This window comes from Pteropus vampyrus, unplaced genomic scaffold (assembly GCF_000151845.1).
Source record: "Pteropus vampyrus isolate Shadow unplaced genomic scaffold, Pvam_2.0 Scaffold301, whole genome shotgun sequence".
Taxonomy (NCBI): domain Eukaryota; kingdom Metazoa; phylum Chordata; class Mammalia; order Chiroptera; family Pteropodidae; genus Pteropus; species Pteropus vampyrus.
In genome coordinates, this window is record NW_011889082.1 from 1,935,514 (window position 1) to 1,953,004 (window position 17,491).

Sequence of the window (17,491 nt, forward strand, 5' to 3'; positions counted from 1 at the left end):
TAATCTGTAACTTCAGAGCAAGTGTGGTGGCATTTGAAACCCATGTCCAAGATAAGGTAACCCCAGTAGCTCACTGGCACCAAAGCCTCATAGTCCAGGTTTGGGGATTTCACCCCTGAGTGCCCAGAGGTGTACAGTAGGAGTGTTATCACTTGGCCAAACACTGGCCGTCAGCCAGTCTTCTTTGTACAGTGCTCAATCAAAACAAAGTCTTCAGTAAACTCCAGAAGCACCTAATTTTAGTTTGTGTACCAAGTTTCCATACCATGAGTAGGTTTCTAGAAAATGTCTTTATAGGTGCACAAAATGTCTGTGGAATTGCCTTATTTGCCCATAGGAACTGGAGAAGGGGCTTGCTTTTGTGAATTGCTTTGTAACCTATCCAAAAGAGCCTGGTCACCCACAGGGTCCCTGAAGAAAAGTGGCCCAGAGCCCTGAAGTTTGTTCAGTCCATTGTCTCATCGCCATTTCCATCCACAACAGGGTAGAGGAAAGGAGCTTCCTCACTCTCTTTCACTTGCCTACCTGCTTGAAATGATTTGTTTCCTTTCACCGCTAGGTCTTTTATCATTTTGACACTGTTTCTCAGGCACAGGAAGGTTGATGGAGAAGGGAGCCTCATAGCAGTGTGATTTTATCTCACCCTGTTTGTGTGGCTCTGCTGCTCTCATTCACCCCCAGACCCGATGCTTTTTGAGATACGGCCAAAGTGGCATAATCAGAGCCTAAGGCTTAAATGTGAAAACTTCAAGAGTTTTTGTGTTTTTCCTGATAATAAAAGTAATATTATCTCTGTATAAAAATTTCAAATAACAGAGAATTAGAAACTGTAGAAAATGAAACTTAATAGTCACAACCCTAAGAGACTTCCACCATTAAGAATTTAGTGTGAAGATCCTTCCAGATATATATATTTTTTGTTTCTATATGTAAACAAATACATAAATAAAACAAAAAGTATCATACAAACATGTTTCAATTATACCCTCTTGGTGAAGCAAATATCTACCAAATGTACCCCTCACCCTGCAGCCAACCAGCCCTTCCAATGCGCTCATTCTGACAAAACTATTATCCTCAAGTTCATTGTCCAGAGGCAAAAAAGTAACCATATAAAATAGATGGGCCAAGAAATCTTTTGCCTCATCTGAGTTCTTCTTTGTTTATCACTTAATGATGCATTTAACAGACATCATTTCTAGTCAATAGATCTAATCTTAACCTTTTTAATTAATGTGTACCTTTTCACAGGAAATTTTGCTCCTGGCAACGTGTACTGCATAACCATAGGTAGTTACTCCTAGTCACTTTTCTCTGGAACTTTCTTTGGTCCAGTTGACAATAAGAGAAGTCAAGGGTCCCCTTTATGTCAAGATTTACATTAGCAGGGAATTCTGAGGTAGGCATGGTGAAAGTAGACTCAACACCCCTGAGAAAGAGTCCAACTTAATCTGATTGAAGAGCTGCTTTTACATGATATGCCGCAAAAGAGAACATCAGAGAGACCTGATTCTGTTTATATAAGTCACTATAAAAAGTCAAAAATATAACAAGTGTAGATATATTTTAGTTATAGATGAGATATTTGATGTGATTATATGGGCATCTTTTTTTGATAAACAGTCAAACGTTGAAGGCGAAATAAAAAGATTTTTAAGGCAGAAATATATTGCCCACTGTTTAAAAATTATCGCTTATGAAGAGGTATTCTCTACACTCTTCTGTAGAGAATTTTACACAATAGTAAAGCTATGTGTGAGCATTTTCTCTCTCTACTTTTGAATTTTAACAGTGCATGCTGGAAAAAAATTAAATGGTATTCCATTTTAATGATGTTTTAGTTAATATAAAATGGATTAAAATTGGGAGGTAACAGTGACTATTTAATACATTTAATTTCCAGAAATGAATACTAGCTATTAACAGTGAGCATTAGTGTTGCCAGGAATGGAAATTCATTGCACATTTTTAATCTGATACTACTGCCTCGGTCTTCACAATTTTTGTAATAAAAATTAAAGGCCTATTTAATATTGCAACCTACAACTTTCTTGTGCACCAAAAAGTCTTTACAACAGCCCCTGCTTATACATGCTTTAGTTATGTTATGAATCAGCATAGGTCTCACCTATATTAACATCAACACAGATGCAATTTACACCTAGTATAGATACTTGGAAAAGACTGAAAATTTTCTTTTTTCAGTCCTTCCTATCTCCTTCCCTCCTTTCTTATTTTAGTTAGCAATTTTCAGCTCAGTGCATTCCCCAAAAGCCAGCACAGTGTACCAAAGTGACTACTCTATAATGACACAGATTATTCCAGTATTCAATATGAAAAACTTTAGGAAATTCCCAGGTCTTCTTAAAAGAACTATTAAAGGTATCAATCACAAACTAAGTAAAAATAAATGATCTTTACTATGTTTGAAAGAATTGTAGATGCGTTAACAGAGCATCAATACAAGTAAAATCCATTGAAAGGAAAACCTACAAGCTTTTTCTTCTGATAAGAGCTAAGAAGTTTCTTAGTATACTGTAATAAAGTATTTCAAAACACATGTTGATTGCCATCTTCCAATTTGTCTTTTGATAATAGTCTTGGTATTATTTGTTTGTGCAGATGAAGGCAGCGAAGTGGAAAGTGAAATGGATGAAGAACTAGATGACTCTTCAGAACCTCAAGCCAAAAGAGAGAAAACGGAGCTGAACCAGGCATTTCCAGTGGGTTGTATGCAGCCTGTTCTCGAGAGCAGTGTGCAACCGAGCCTCCTAAATCCAATTCACAGTGAGCACATCGTCACGAGTACTCAGACTATCAGACAGTGCAGCACTACAGGAAATACCTACACTGCAGTCTAAAGAATATTAAAGTGTATTTTTCCAGCTAACATTAATCCTGTTGATATTGGGCTTAAGTCAAAAATTTAATAAGCCTGAAGGACGACTGTTGTCAAATTTTATCTGTGCTGAACATTACCTTTTTGGAGTTGTGAAATGGAATGGGTGTATGTGTTTTGCCAGGTCTTTTTTTTTTTTTTTAATGTAAACAAATTATTTGCCTCTTAATAATACGAGTTTTTTTTTTTTTTCTCTTAGTTTCAGGTGTCAAGAAGGATTTTTACAACACAATGTTTTTGTTTTCTTATAATTAAAAATAATTTACATTTTTTGTAGCTTAAAATATTTTACTGTTGGTTGTTAGTCTTGGTGTATGATTTCATGTGTAAGTTTTTAATTAGATGCACTTCTGTGAAATATCAAAAGAAATGAATTTCTTTGATTTACACTGGAGGCATGCCCATTTGGCAGCAGATGCATCAAATTTGCTTTTGAAAGGTGCTTTATATTGGACAGAACCACAAGACACTATTTTGATAACATTTTGGAGTATGGAGAGAGAATACAGAGCATTTTTATTATAGTGCTAGAGGGTTGGGAAGGTCATCTATTTTTCTCTGAAGAAAAATTGAGCTGTGCATTTATCAGTTCAGAGTAAATGACAGAATTGCAAGAGATTATGCTAATATGTACATAATTTGTGTACATAATTATTAAACCATGTTAATGCAAGCTTCCGTTAAACATTGAATTTTAACTGTTATTTGCATACCAATTCCTCTGTTTAATGACTACTGATTCTGTATTTGGGACCACTGCACAGATGCATTCTGCTGTTGAGTGGGGCTGTTATAGTTAGATACTAAAGCTGAAAAAATGACTTGACTTTTTTTTTTTTTTTTAAGTGTACATGCTACTTATGCTGAGCTGGACATACAGGAAACCATTCCATTTGGATGACTTTCTTTTATTCCAGGTCTTATTCCTAATAGTAGTTCAATATGCTGCTATTATAAAAGAAAATTTATAGAATGCAAGGAATGTAGCAACCTGCATGTTGTTATTTCCTTCAAAAATATTTCCTGGTTTCTAAAGTATGTGGATTTAAATTTTAAACAGAACCTAAAGGCAGTGTAACTGGCACACCGCACTGTTGCTTATCCCCAATTCTGTAGGATTTGGATAGGTGGCTGGATGGACCAGTGCCATTGAAGAATGTACATCAGGGATCATCGTACCTCGGCTATTACATGGTGCCTTAAAACAGAACTGAAGCTAAGGTTTAGTAAGGCTTATTTAGTTCATGTGAATTCTTCTTCAATCCATTTGACAAGGTGTGCCTGTCATTTTCAAATTCCCGAAGTAAGGACAGGTTACGTGTTCTTCAAAGGAAATTTAGGGCAAACAAAGCGAAACAAAAAGACAAAAAGTCAGTTTCCCTCTTTGAGTGACCATGAACCTATTTTTTGTTCATAGAGCTGAATATTACTTGGTTACAAATCAGATTGCTTAAGGATGTGGAAGAGCTGGCTAGTTTTTAATTTGTTACATAAAATCATGTATGTTTTAGACCGTTCTTATCTAGTTATAATTTAAGAAAGTTAACAAAATTAGTAGGTACTTATTGAAGTGCATCTTTTCAATCTAAATATTTGTATGTGTGTCTCAGTGTCTGTGTGTCCACATGCACACGTGAGTGCCCTCCAGCAGGAGTCAGCTATAAACCAGAAGGCGAGATCCTAGAGTGGATACACCCATCCCCATTTTAATTGACATGAAGAGCCCAGGTTCTTTTAAGCACTCAAATTATTAACAACAACAACAAACACAAAAAACAGGCACATCCATTCATTTAAATAGTTCTAAAAAAAGCTAATCAGCAAAAATAAATACATAAAGCCAAAAAAAGGGAAAGCACAAAATGATTTACAGATTATTAATGAGGCCTGTAGTAAACTCAAGATATTTATCTTTACAGTTTTATCGGGATGGTGGGTGGGGGGGTGGAAAGAAGGGGTGAGCCAATCTGTAAAGTTAAAAATACCAAATGGCTTATCGAGTAATACGCAGTGTATTTCAACTTGTTGTTGCTCGATTGCCTTAGAACTAAGATCAACAAAGTTTCTTAAGTAAACTTTAAATGTTTTAGATGTAATTTTAAAAATTGATTCAAATTTCGTATTATACATCTCACTCATATATTTGAAATTCTCTATAGCTCATCACCTTCATCTAAATATCATTTAAATGATCATCCCTCTATTTTTTTTTCCAAAAAGGCAATGGCTTTGCACCATCACACATACACACAAAGGCAAACAAGCAAACAAAGCACCTTAAGTTGCAAAGACTTATATCTACTTCATTGTACATTAGAAAACATTTACAGATACATTTAAATCAAAAAACGAAAAAAACACTTTTTGTTTTGATCTCCTTTCTGAATTTTTTTACTTCCTCCCATATCTACCACCTCCAGAGCTATGCTATATCTGTATTGGACCAAAAGTATTTCCTGGTTTCATCTTGTTTATGGAACAATTTTAAATATATTTATCATTATTTCCTTTAATTTAATGTTGAATATATTTTTATTGTTAGAGGAATCTGATGATAATGGGCAAATTTAGATTAATGAAAGTCAGCTATTGGGGATCCTCCAGGATTCAACATTTCTTCCAGTTGTTCATGGTTTATTCTGAATTTGGACAGATTAGTAATTAATAAGTATTATTACATTTCAACTTGACTCACTAAAAATATTCCGATCTCCTTTATGAACACAGGAACATTAATTCTTTGTGACTAGTGTAGATAGTCCTGACCAATAGACAAAATGACATATATGATCTATGCTTCTAGTTGTTTGTAGTCCACAGTAAGACACACATACATGTATGCAATCACAAACATCTTAACAATTTTGAATTTGAATTCAAATAAATATTTTCTAATAGTGAAGTATATTAGAAAATAAAAACATAATTTATACATTTCAGCAAATTAGAGCAATTACATTTATTGCATTTATTGAACATTTTATTACCATTTGTTCATTCATCGAAACTGTGACTTTCCTAATTATATTAGACACTAAAACTCTCAGTAGATTCATTGACAAGTGACAGGGACACATTTGAAGAACTTCTTAATATTTCCTACCATTGTAATCAAACACACTAGTCATGAAAAATATCTACATAGACCAAGTGCTATTCTTTCAGTGAGGAAAAAATGTGAGGAAGGTATGTGAGTATTTTTAAGTTTTAGAAAAGATATTTCCATTTAATAGGATTGAATATCGTGAGTGTAATTCGATCTTCACATATATTTTGAGAATCATACCAAAAGATTTGCATTGATGAAGCCAGTGAACAATAGGGTGAAATGGGTGAACCATCTCCTTGGAACACAGAGCCCAATTAAAAAATTTTTTTTAGATATTAAGTGGCTGGTCACTTTTTCAGGATTCTCATCCAAACTATGTTTGGACTGACTGTATAAGTCTTACTGCCTTTTCAGAAATCTGCTTTCCTTTTTGTGCTTTTTCTTGTACTGTATAGCACGGTTCATGCACCTCTTTTTAGATGGTGTACTTTAAAAACAAAAGTAATTTTAGAAAACGGTTTTAACACTGCATACCTAAAATTAGTAGTGTGCAACATTGACTGCCTTTGATTTGTAGTAGACAAGTAAAAATGAACACGTTCTTGTAGAACGCTGTCAGAGTCATTCAGGAATGAATACGGTTTCATTACCGTAATCATGAACCTTTTTACATGAATGCACTTCTCTAGAAGTGCTAAACGTGATGCATTTTCAAATTAAAAAAAAAAAAAATTCTTCAGACGATGTATTTGAAATGTCTAAAATAACGCTGTGCTTGAAATATTAGTGTAAAAGAAAAAAATGTGTGTCACTGTGATGTTGGTCCTCCCTGTGTGGACACAAGTAGAAAGTTAAAATCTTTGGTAAGTCACCTATATGTACAATTTGAGGCAGTGGTTATATATAACAAACTGATCTTTGTTATAACCTCCCCTCCCCCAAATTCATGGTGAAAAAATAACAAACATCAAAATATTGAAATCAGACCTTGTGATGTGTACGAATCACACTAGAACATGGGGGAGAGAGGTTGACATGCAGTGCTATTGAAAATTGGGCTTGTCACTAGATCAGATCAACCTCCATGTATGTGGTTAGAACAAATCAATTAATGGAATCCTAGTATTTCTGCAAATTCGGTGATTTTTTTTTTTCAAACTGGAATAGAAGCATTAATTTAGTGCTTAGTTCTAGTACTAGAAAACCCCTTTGATGTAATGCCTTGTATTAACCCTTTGAGCATTGTAAGATATACAATGGGGGACAAAAGCCTTTCAGATCGTTTATTTAGACTTAGACCGGTAAAATATACTCTATATCCAAATGTCTAATTATGCTGTTTTTTTAAAGGGGGGGTAGGAAGAGAAAGTGTTTCCATGCTGAACACTTGCATTTTATATACAACTCTTAATTTTCTTCAAGAGGGCTTGATATATTTATTCCCAAATATTCACTGCCATCTAAGTAAGTGTACTGTTTACAGAAAAAAAAAAAATCAACTTTTCTAGCATCACAGCATGACTCTAGAAAAGGAGGACAATACATAGGCCTGTAGACCTATGTCATAACCGATCTCTGCACATTGAAAGTACCTAGATTGCCTTTAAAAGGTATGATAAAGAAAGGGTTACATTTTTTTTTTTCCCAAAACAAAACAAAACAAAACAAAAGATTTCATTTATTTAGCTTTAGAAAGTTCAATGTCAGTGAAGCCTTAGGAAGAAATGAGTTCAAGTGGATAAAGAAAAGCTGAACTCTTTGGGGGCAGGTAAGCTATTTGGAGTTAGATCTCATAACATATTGTTTGGGAATTTCATACAGGGCATAATTTTATCTATGCTCCAAACTTTAATACTTTGTCAAAGAATTATATCTAGATAGAATGGAAAGCAAAGCACTTGATTTTAAGCTCATCTGTCAGGAGATGCTATGACTACTGCTTCTGATATCTGTAAATGCCAGTATGCTTATACAATTTCTGACTTTATTCAAGGGACGCTCTGCGTGCACTGGACCCCTCTGTCCCCTGCGTGATAGAACATGAGAGCAGTGTCGTCTGCAGATGTGCTTGCGCTGCCCTAGCCAGGCGTAAATAAGAGTGTAACCTATTTCAATGTCTGGTGAAAGGACATTCATAAGCCTAGTGCAAGTTTGCCGTAAACATTGCTTTTTGGGCAGTTTAGGAAGTCAAACCATGCAAATTACTCATGTGTTAACATGCAATACTCAAAGGGTTTTAATTTAATTCTCTTCTTTTGAATTCTTCATGATGATTTACTGTAAATGCTTCTCAGTTTGCATGCTCTGATCATTGCTGCTAGTGATTTTATGTGCCAGTAGACCTGAGTTTAGTTTACCAATTTTACTTAAATAGTAAAAGCCACTTACAAAGTGACTGCCTAGGATTTTTTTCTTTTGTTTGAAGTAATCGGTAATAATGTCATTTTCAAAACTGTTTTGTCTCTTCTTTTATTGATTATGGTATTTGATTTTTTTTCCCTCTTTCCTTTGTTTTTAAAATAAATTATGATGTTGGGATTGGAAGCCCTGAGTAATGAAATCTTTGGTAAGAATTGTTTATGTAGCTCAATAATGAGGACAATAAATCTTTGTTAGAAGAATTATGATTCTGGGGAGGAAAGAAAAAAATAAAAACTCCCATTGACTGTTGAACAAGTAAATTCTTTAAAGAATTAATAGTTTTGAACAAATGATTGCCTTGTTTTAACCTGCTAACCATAATTTCAAATGACTCAATAAAGGAAGTATTGAATTTTATTCATTTAAAAAGCATCTTTTGTACCAAAGCAAATTTTTTTCTCTACTCATCTCCATCATCAATTGGGACCTATGGTGGTGACCAACGTGTTAGTTACAGAAACTTTAAGTGAGTGCCTTGAGAAAACTTGGAAATTTGTGCCTGGGGTGGTAAACTTTTAATTAGGTTAATTGTAGTGCTTACCAATCAGTAATTCTACTATCACTCAGGGCTTTCGTACCTTCTAGGTAAAACTTCTTTCATTGTGTTTTTTTAAAATACTGTATTTTTTTTTAAGTGCCATCATTTAAATTTCACTTAGTAAGTGGCAGATTACATTATTCAGTCCCACAAGCACAGAAACATAGTAACACTAGGAGATATTTGAACATTTATTTTACAATCGACTGAATATATTATGTAAATGAGGTAAGCAACTTTTGTAGAGATTGTATGTGTGAGATAATGTAATGTTCTTTTCCAGTTTTTGGACTACAGTTGAATAAACTTTTTAATTATTTAAAAACATCTTTACCGAATAACATGTGATGGTTTTTTGTATAATGTATTTGATTTTGTAAATACGTATTTCCTGATGTGATTTTTGTGAGAAATGCTAAATCTTTTAGTATATCATGTCCTCTCAAAATTGGCAGGAGCTAAATAATAGTTTGTGGGCAATTTGTATTGTGTACTGTACAATAACTGGGGAACTTTTATAATTATAAAATATATATTAACTTTTAGTGTGTTGTTTAAACAAATGACTGGAACATACTAAAGATAGTAGGATTTTTCTGAATATTTCAGACTTGAACTCAGGCTAGCTTTCTTGTGTTTTTCAAAACAAAATGGTGTCTTGTCTTTTAAAATCAATAAATTTGTTTCCTTGTTACAAATAAATTTGAAATGGCTTCATTATTTTCCCCTCAAATCAGTGCCAGGAAGCTTGTATTGCATTACCTCATGTAGAAGGTAGTCTCTTTGTCGTTAACTAGCTTAGAAACAGAATTAAGTTGTTTTTCTTTTTTGTGTCAAATGAATTTGGCAATATTTACACATGAATAGCACAAAAAGAGAAAACAGAATTATAAGCCCAGCAGGATACAAATCTTACCCTCAAAGAAAATTAGTGATTGAGTGCTGTTTAATTTCAGAAGCTGTCAACATTTCCATTGTAAATCCAGATTTTTGGATGTTCATAGTGTGTGTGTTTTTTGTCACTTCACATTGATATTTGGCACTCAAGTTCCTTGCTTACTTAGGTTGAAATAGCTTATTAAAAATTGTTTTAATCCACTTAAAAAGATACCATGCCCAATTTTTTTCCTTCTTTGAATCATATAATTATATACAGGAAAATTCACCCTTTTGAGTGTATATTTCTGTGAGTTTTAACAAACACAATCATATGACGACTACCACAATCAAGCTTAAAACATTGTTTACCTTGCAGACTTTTTTTTTTCAAATTATAGTAGTTGTAAGGCCTCCTCCAAGAATATGGAATAACCAGTTCATTTGGGGTTTCTTTCTTTCTTTTTTTTTATTGACTATATTCCCTGTGCTGTACTCTATATTCCCATGAGTATTTTGTAGCTACTAATTTGTACTTCTTCATCCCTTCACCTTTTTCACTCAGCCCCTCAACTCTGTCCCCTCTGGCAATTTAAAGAGAAATTCAAGACAGAAAAATATCCTTTTGGTAGTCTCCAGCATGGTGCTTTTATATCATAGTATAGAGTTATTTCTGAAACAAAATTATTGACATCTTAGCCCACAGAAACACCAAATTCATTCTAGCTTATGTGAACATTTAATCTGGTAACATAGAAATGTACCAAATAATGTCATTTAATAAATAAAAGGAAGATACACAGAATTATAGCCAGTATTAGAGACAATACCATAATAGAAAATGAATGACCAATTTATGTATTTTTATGTTGTAGCCATCACCACTTGTGAGATATTTGAAACTTTATACAAAAAAATAGAGTTCCTGGTTTCTATCCTTATTTTTGTACTTGGTTTCTCTTGGAACTCTGAGGTCTTTCAAATATATCTTATAATTAGTGTGTTTATTCTTTGGTTACAATGTTCTTCCCACCATGGGTTCTTAATATTAGTTTCTTCTCCCTTGGAATGTGGACATTTCAAAATTTGAACTTAGCCTGAGAAATGTAGCTGGTTTTCATTAACTGATTCATTTCAATCCACTAAATATTTTTCATTATGGTCTAAAAGTGATGCGTGTAGAAATTTGTCAGTTGGCTGAGACACAGATTGTGTGTGTGTGTGTGTGTGTGTGTGTGTGTGTGTGTGTGTGTGTGTGTGACATCATAATAAGTAGAGTGGCTGCCATATTGCTGAGGATAATGTACTTTAAAATTGAGAGAGTGAGCAGGAGGGGTCTCTAGTCTGACCTGTCTGCCCTCTAGCGTAATGTCTGGGCCAGGAGGAGGAGTCACTTATCCTTACAGGAGCTGGGTGGCAAGCAGCCTGGTAACTTTCCCATGCTGATGAGACCTGTTTTGCATCAGTTTATTGCTAGCTTTGAGATTGGAAAATACAGGCATGACTGGGACCTAGGAAGTTGTGTCTGAGTTGTCTCAACACAAATATACAAGTAATTTAAATATAAATGTATATGTTAAGTTAGGTTTCTGCCTTTCACTCCAACACTTTAATATAAACAAATGAGCAAAACCTGGGCGCAATCCACTGCTTCTGAGCTGAGCCCTGGGGCAGGTGAGTCAGCGTGGGAGACCTTTAAGGTCATTTTTGTTTTGTTATAGACTTGTAGGCCTGTTGGTTTTTAAATGTCTTATATGTTTTGGGGGCTTGTCTCTTCAGTGCAGGTCTTAAAACTTGGGGTGCCTGCTGTGACGTACAATCTGTTCCTCAGGGAGAAGCGCCAGGCCTTAAGTTCCCTCCTGATTGTGGGTTGCAGTGCCGGGGGTGAAGTTTTTGGTGAAACTGTATCCCAGCCTTTCCTAACCTCTTAGATGTTTTTTTTTTCCTTTGCCTAACATGTTGGAGCTGCTCAGCCAGGCTTTAGGTTTTTCTCAGAGGAAACTGTTTCGTATGTAGCTGTAGATTCAGTGTGTCAGTGGGAAGAGGTGAGTTCAGGACCTACCTATATCACCATCTTGAACCAGAACCCCAGGGACCTCTCAATCTTGATCACTACAGAATATGCAGTGTGTAGCACAGTACCTGGTATATAATTTAATCAACAAATATTTGTTTATGAATAAAGGAACCAATTCTTTTGTGATTATACCTGAGTATACCATTTTAAGGTTGATTGTTCTGCTATTACTAATAATTCTTAATGACTCCTCTTAAACGTTTTATCTAGGCATTTATCTATTTTTCCCATACACATATATTCTCTGCACACATTTCTAGAAGCCAAATGTTGGGGCCAATACGTTGCAAAAATTTTTTGAAACGTTGCTGAATTCTACCTTGAAATCTTGAACCAATTTACAGTTTCTTCAATAGCTCAAATCAAATCACTAGAAGCATCTTATATTTATTTAATCTGGTACTGCCATTTTACAGGCAGAGAAATCAATATTTCAAAAAATCCTAAATAATCTGGCAAACTGATTTCTCAGCAAATAATATTTGATTATTTGGAAACATTTCCTCAGCATTTACCATATTAATTATAGATGCACTTTGAGCAAATAAATATTTTATACCTCAAGTGATCATCCTGAAGTTAACCTTGGAATATGGATTACAAATATAACACTAAGCACTTATGTTAACATATCGTTACATCTCTGTTATTTTAACTGTAACCCATAAACATACCTATTCTCAGAACACTTTATTATGTTTATTAAATAGGAAAACTTGTCTTTAAGTTATGAAAAAAATTTTAAGATCCTTCTGAGCTAAAAAATGCCACATAATCCCACCAAGCTGAAAAGAACCCATTTCTTTCAAATGTAGAATGGATAAAGAAATTACAGGCTATTCATATAATGAAATATCATATATTAGTGAATTAAACCAAGTGTAAAAGCAATATAATAAATCTCACAAATATTACATGGAAAAAAGCCAAACATGAAGGAATACATGTTACATTATTCCATTTATAAAGTTCAAAAACATGAAGTAGTATATTGTTTACCAAAATACTTGTAGTTAGAAAAGAGCTGGAGGTTTTGGGATGGTAGCAACATTCTATTTCTTGATCTCTGTAATGGTTATCTGTATATTTGCTTTGAGATAATTTATTGTGCTGATAAAGTTAAAAGTAGTCTGGTTCCAGAATTACCTTTCTAGCAGAGTTTAATGGCTTAAAATCCCAAATCCACTCAACAGATTTCTAAAGCCTGGGAAGCTTTTAACCTATGCATTTCTACTGAAAGGCGTCCCAAATACTGAGTTCCAGCTTTACTTTCAGCACATTAGTTAATGAGGTCTTGAACCAGAAGTAGCCATGAAATGTTTATGCTTCAATAATCAAATGAATGATGCCTACCTGATTTCTTACATCTTATTACAAAGAATATTCTTAGCATTTATTTGTTAAATCAGCTTGACCATATATTTGGTCAAGCTGATTTAACAAATAAATGCTAAGAATATTCTTTAAAAAAAAAATCTCTGGGTGCCTGATAAGAGTAAATGATACAATCTCTAACAGGACATTTTAGAAAGTCTCCCAAATTTACAAGCTGTCTCTCTATTCTGCGGAAGTATTCTGCTCAGTATTTTTCCACTTTGCCCAAATGGCTATTGAGATGATTCACATCAGCAGCTCTGTGGTTTAGAAGAGTCCCGTGATCTTCAGGATACAGAGGCCTCAGTACGACACCTGGCAGCAAACCAAGACCACAGAATGTGTCTAGGGTGAAAACTTAAGAAACAGCAGATACCACGGGCAGGCGATCACACTGTTTGTATTGCAGAAATAGGGCTGTTTATCTGCTTGATAGGTGTGCTATCACTGCAATATGCTCAATCATAGGCAATTAAACTTAGGATGCCATATGGCCATCCTGAATGATTTGCAGAATCCAAAATGCCACACAACTTAGGACCAGTGAAACAGCAAGTTGTGCTCTTGCATAAAAATGCTTTTGCTATGCAGTGTTATACAAATGTAGGAGCCAGAGAGTGGACACTCCCAGGGCTTGCTCACCCCACTTTTCTAGCCACCCTTGTCCTTGCTGGTCCTTAATTTTGAGCCAATGGAAATGTCCACACTCACTGTCCTCCCTCCTCTCTCACTCTATGGCAGCTTTTATTGAACTCTATTTTCTGATACTAGAACATTTCAATATCTTTTTAGAGGCCCAATTTCTTCACAATAGTCTGCAGATAGATGCCTGAGTCCTAACATCTGATTTTACAAGGTGGCTTCTGGGGGAGAACATATCTGTATTGCTATGTTCTGCTGGAAGAACCTAGAATATTCTGCAGTATCACCATCAAACAGCTTCTTTTCCATGAATAACAGTCTATCTGGATCTGGTCCAAAGAGGAGTATCATTAGGAGTTAAAAAAACGGAACCCTTTTTCATAAAATAGTACAGTAAAATTGTACGGAAGTATATGTAGTAACAAAAAGTTCCTCCTCCCAATCCAATTCTGTTTCATAAAGGTAACAGCTATTCAGTTTTCTGCTAACCAGAATAATGGGAACTGGAAATAGAGATTAAATTTAAAAAAAAAACAAAAAAACTTTTGTAACAGAATTGAGTTTATGGGTTGTGAAATATCCACTAGACTAAATTTCCTGAGTCAGAGCAATGACCCAATGCTCCTGTAAGTGGCATACCATTTCTCCAAAAATTCAGCACATTTCAAAGTTTTTGGTTTTTGTTTATTTGGATGTCTGATTTATTAAGAAGACTGAATGTGTTCAATTTTGTCTGTGGCATCAAGACAAGTATGTGCTGAGGATGCTGGCCCTCTGGTCTTCTTGCTCAGGACTAAAGAGCCAGCAGAAGGTGCTGGTGGGGAAGTGGCCACCGTAACCCTGCCATCCCCATGACCCGATGAGGGGCTTCTCTCTGCTCACCAACAGCAACTACGTAGTCCTGGCTTTGTGAGAAGGCTGGTCTTTAAAATTTGACTTCACAATTTTTTTCTTCCAACCTAAGAATAAATTTGAATACAAAGGTTCAAGAAGACCACGATCTATTTAAAACTCCACAGCACATTCCACTAAGCAAAGATAAAAATAGGAAATGAATGTAATGCATACTCATGATTCCTTAGACTTGGTGTTACATAGCGGACTGATTCACCTGACGAAATCTGATAAAGTACTGAACCTGATACAGCTATAAGAGAGTGAAAGTAATGTGTCTAGATGGCAAATTTATTCCCATACGGAGATGGAAACTCGGCTCACAATGGTGAAAAGCTAAGAGCACTGGGGTAATGGGTATGCTTCATAATTGAATTGATCTGATCGACCTTCGATATTCCTTCAGAATCGATATTTCTTCTCTGAGAGGAACAAAAAATCTCAAAATATGTGTATTCTTTGTTCATGGATGCTCATCAGATTAGAATGTAGTTGCAGCTGGGCAGACACAGTATCCAGAAGAAGAAATGATTTGGCTGGCCATAATGGGAGGTTTAAAGGTGTTTTGTGGTGATGCCTTCTGATTGCTTGCTTCTTGGTGGGTGACATAAAGGTCATATATTAACTCAACTCATTTAGTTATCCCAACAACTCGGTGGGATTATTTCTATTCTTAATCCCTGTTTTATGGAGATAATATTTGTTAAGTGCTATTTTAAACACCGCCCGATGTTGCATGATGGCACAGACTTCATAATGTTGGCATTCTGTAAATAGCTATCCAAAGGTCAATCCTTGGCACCATATGCTTCTTTGATGTAGTCAGCACTGGTTTACCTTTGCCAAGGAAGGGGAATGTTGTTGTGGGAAAGCAAATATTCCCGATTGACAGCACTGGGAGGCTAAGTGGTACCACTTATGATATAGTTATGGAGGAGAAGCAAAGGGTATGAGTTTTCCAGTCAGTTTGCCTATCTTCCATTTCCAGCCAGGCCATCTGCTAATTATAAGGCCATGAAAATCACTTTTCTAAAGTTGAGTTTCATCATCTGTAAAATCAAGATAAGAATAGGACCCACGACATAGAGGTCGTGTCACGATTAAATGAGTTTGACCAGAGACCCAAAGAGCTCTGTGGGAGGGCTGAATGCTTGTGGGAGGGTCTGCAGCCCCCACCCATGTTCCTCTGGGTGGTTTTAGAAGGGCTTGGTTAGTCATTGCTACAATTACACTAGAGGGGAATGATGGTTTTCTGGGATTCCAGTCTTTTTGACTGCTAATAAAGCTAATTAACCAACTCTTTTTGGAGTGCTTTTAAGTGCAGTCATAGGAACTGATATATTAACTTATGTCTTTCTTCTCTTCTGGATATATCTCTGATATACTTTCTTTTTTTAGTATTTTTTAATTTTTCGAGTTAGTGGACATATAATATTATATTAGTTTCAGGTGTACAATGTAGTGGTTAGACATTTATATAACTTACAAAGTAATCACCCTGATAAATCCTGTACTCATCCGACATGGTACATAGTTATTACAATATTACTGACTGTATTCTTCATGCTATACTTCACATCCCCGTGACTATTTTGCAACCACCAATCTGCACTTCCCATCTAGCAACAATCAAAATGTTTCCTGTATCTGAGTTTGTTTCTGTTGTGTTTGTTTGTCTAGTTTGTTCTTTATTTTCCACATAGTATTGCTACCCCAGCTTTTTTTTTGTTTGTTTCCCTTTTTATAAAAATTTTTTTTCATCCCTTTACTTTCAATCTGTGTGTGTCTTTTTGAACTGAAGTGTCTCTTATAGGCAGCATATGTCTTGTTTTCTTATCCATTCAGCTACCCTCCATCTTTATATCGGAGCATAATCCATATACATTTAAAGTAATTGTTGATAGATATATAGTTATTGCCATTTCATTCTTTACATTTTTGATCTTTTGTTTTTCCTTCTTCTTAGAGAAGTCCCTTTAACATTTTTTGCAATACTTGTTTTGTGATGATGAACTCCATTAGCTTTTTCTTGACTGGGAAGCTCTTTATCTGTCCTTTGATTCCAAATGATAGCTTTGTTGGGTAGAGTAATTCTGGTTGTAGGTCTTTGATTTCCATCACTGAATATTTCGTGCCAGTCTCCTGGCCTGCAAAGTTTCTGTTGAGAAATCAGCTGAGAGTCTTATAGGCACTCCCATGTGGGTAACTAATTGCTTTTCTCTTGCAGCTTTTAAGATTCTCTCTTCGTCTTTAACTTTGGCATTTTAATTATAATGTGTCTTGGTGTGGATCTCTTTGGGTTCCTCTTGTTTGGGACTCTCTATGCTTCCTGGATTTGTATATCTATTTCCTTATCCAGTTAGGGAAGTTTTCTGTCATTATTTCTTCAAATAAGTTTTCAATTCCTTGCTCTCTCCCTTCCCCTTTCTGATACCCCTATGATGCAAACATTGGTACACTTGATGTCCCAGAGGCCCCTTAAACTATCCTCATTTTTTTGGACTCTTTTTTCTTGTTGCTGTTCTGATTGGGTATTTTCTGCTACCTTATCTTCTAAATTGCTGTTTTGATCCTTCATCTATTATTGATTCTCTCTAACGTATTCTTCATTTCTATTGTATTCTTCATTCCTACCAGTTCTTTTTTATGTTTTATAGCTCCATTTTTATGTTTCCTGTATCCTTGTTGAAGTTCTCACTGAGATCATTGAGCATCTTTATA

General features: G+C 35.1%; 1 protein-coding gene across 7 annotated transcripts in view; it reads left to right on the plus strand.

Moving 5' to 3' along the window:
* Positions 1–9,609, plus strand: part of RFX3 (regulatory factor X3) — a 254,136-nt gene extending 244,527 nt beyond the window's left edge. For all 7 annotated transcript variants that reach the window (XM_023521268.1, XM_023521263.1, XM_011376666.2 and 4 more), the window contains one exon: positions 2,623–9,609. In XM_023521268.1, the coding sequence (XP_023377036.1) occupies positions 2,623–2,861 (239 nt within the window). In that variant the 3' untranslated portion in view covers positions 2,862–9,609. The remainder of the gene's footprint in view (positions 1–2,622) is intronic.
* The last annotated feature ends 7,882 nt before the right edge of the window (positions 9,610–17,491 follow it).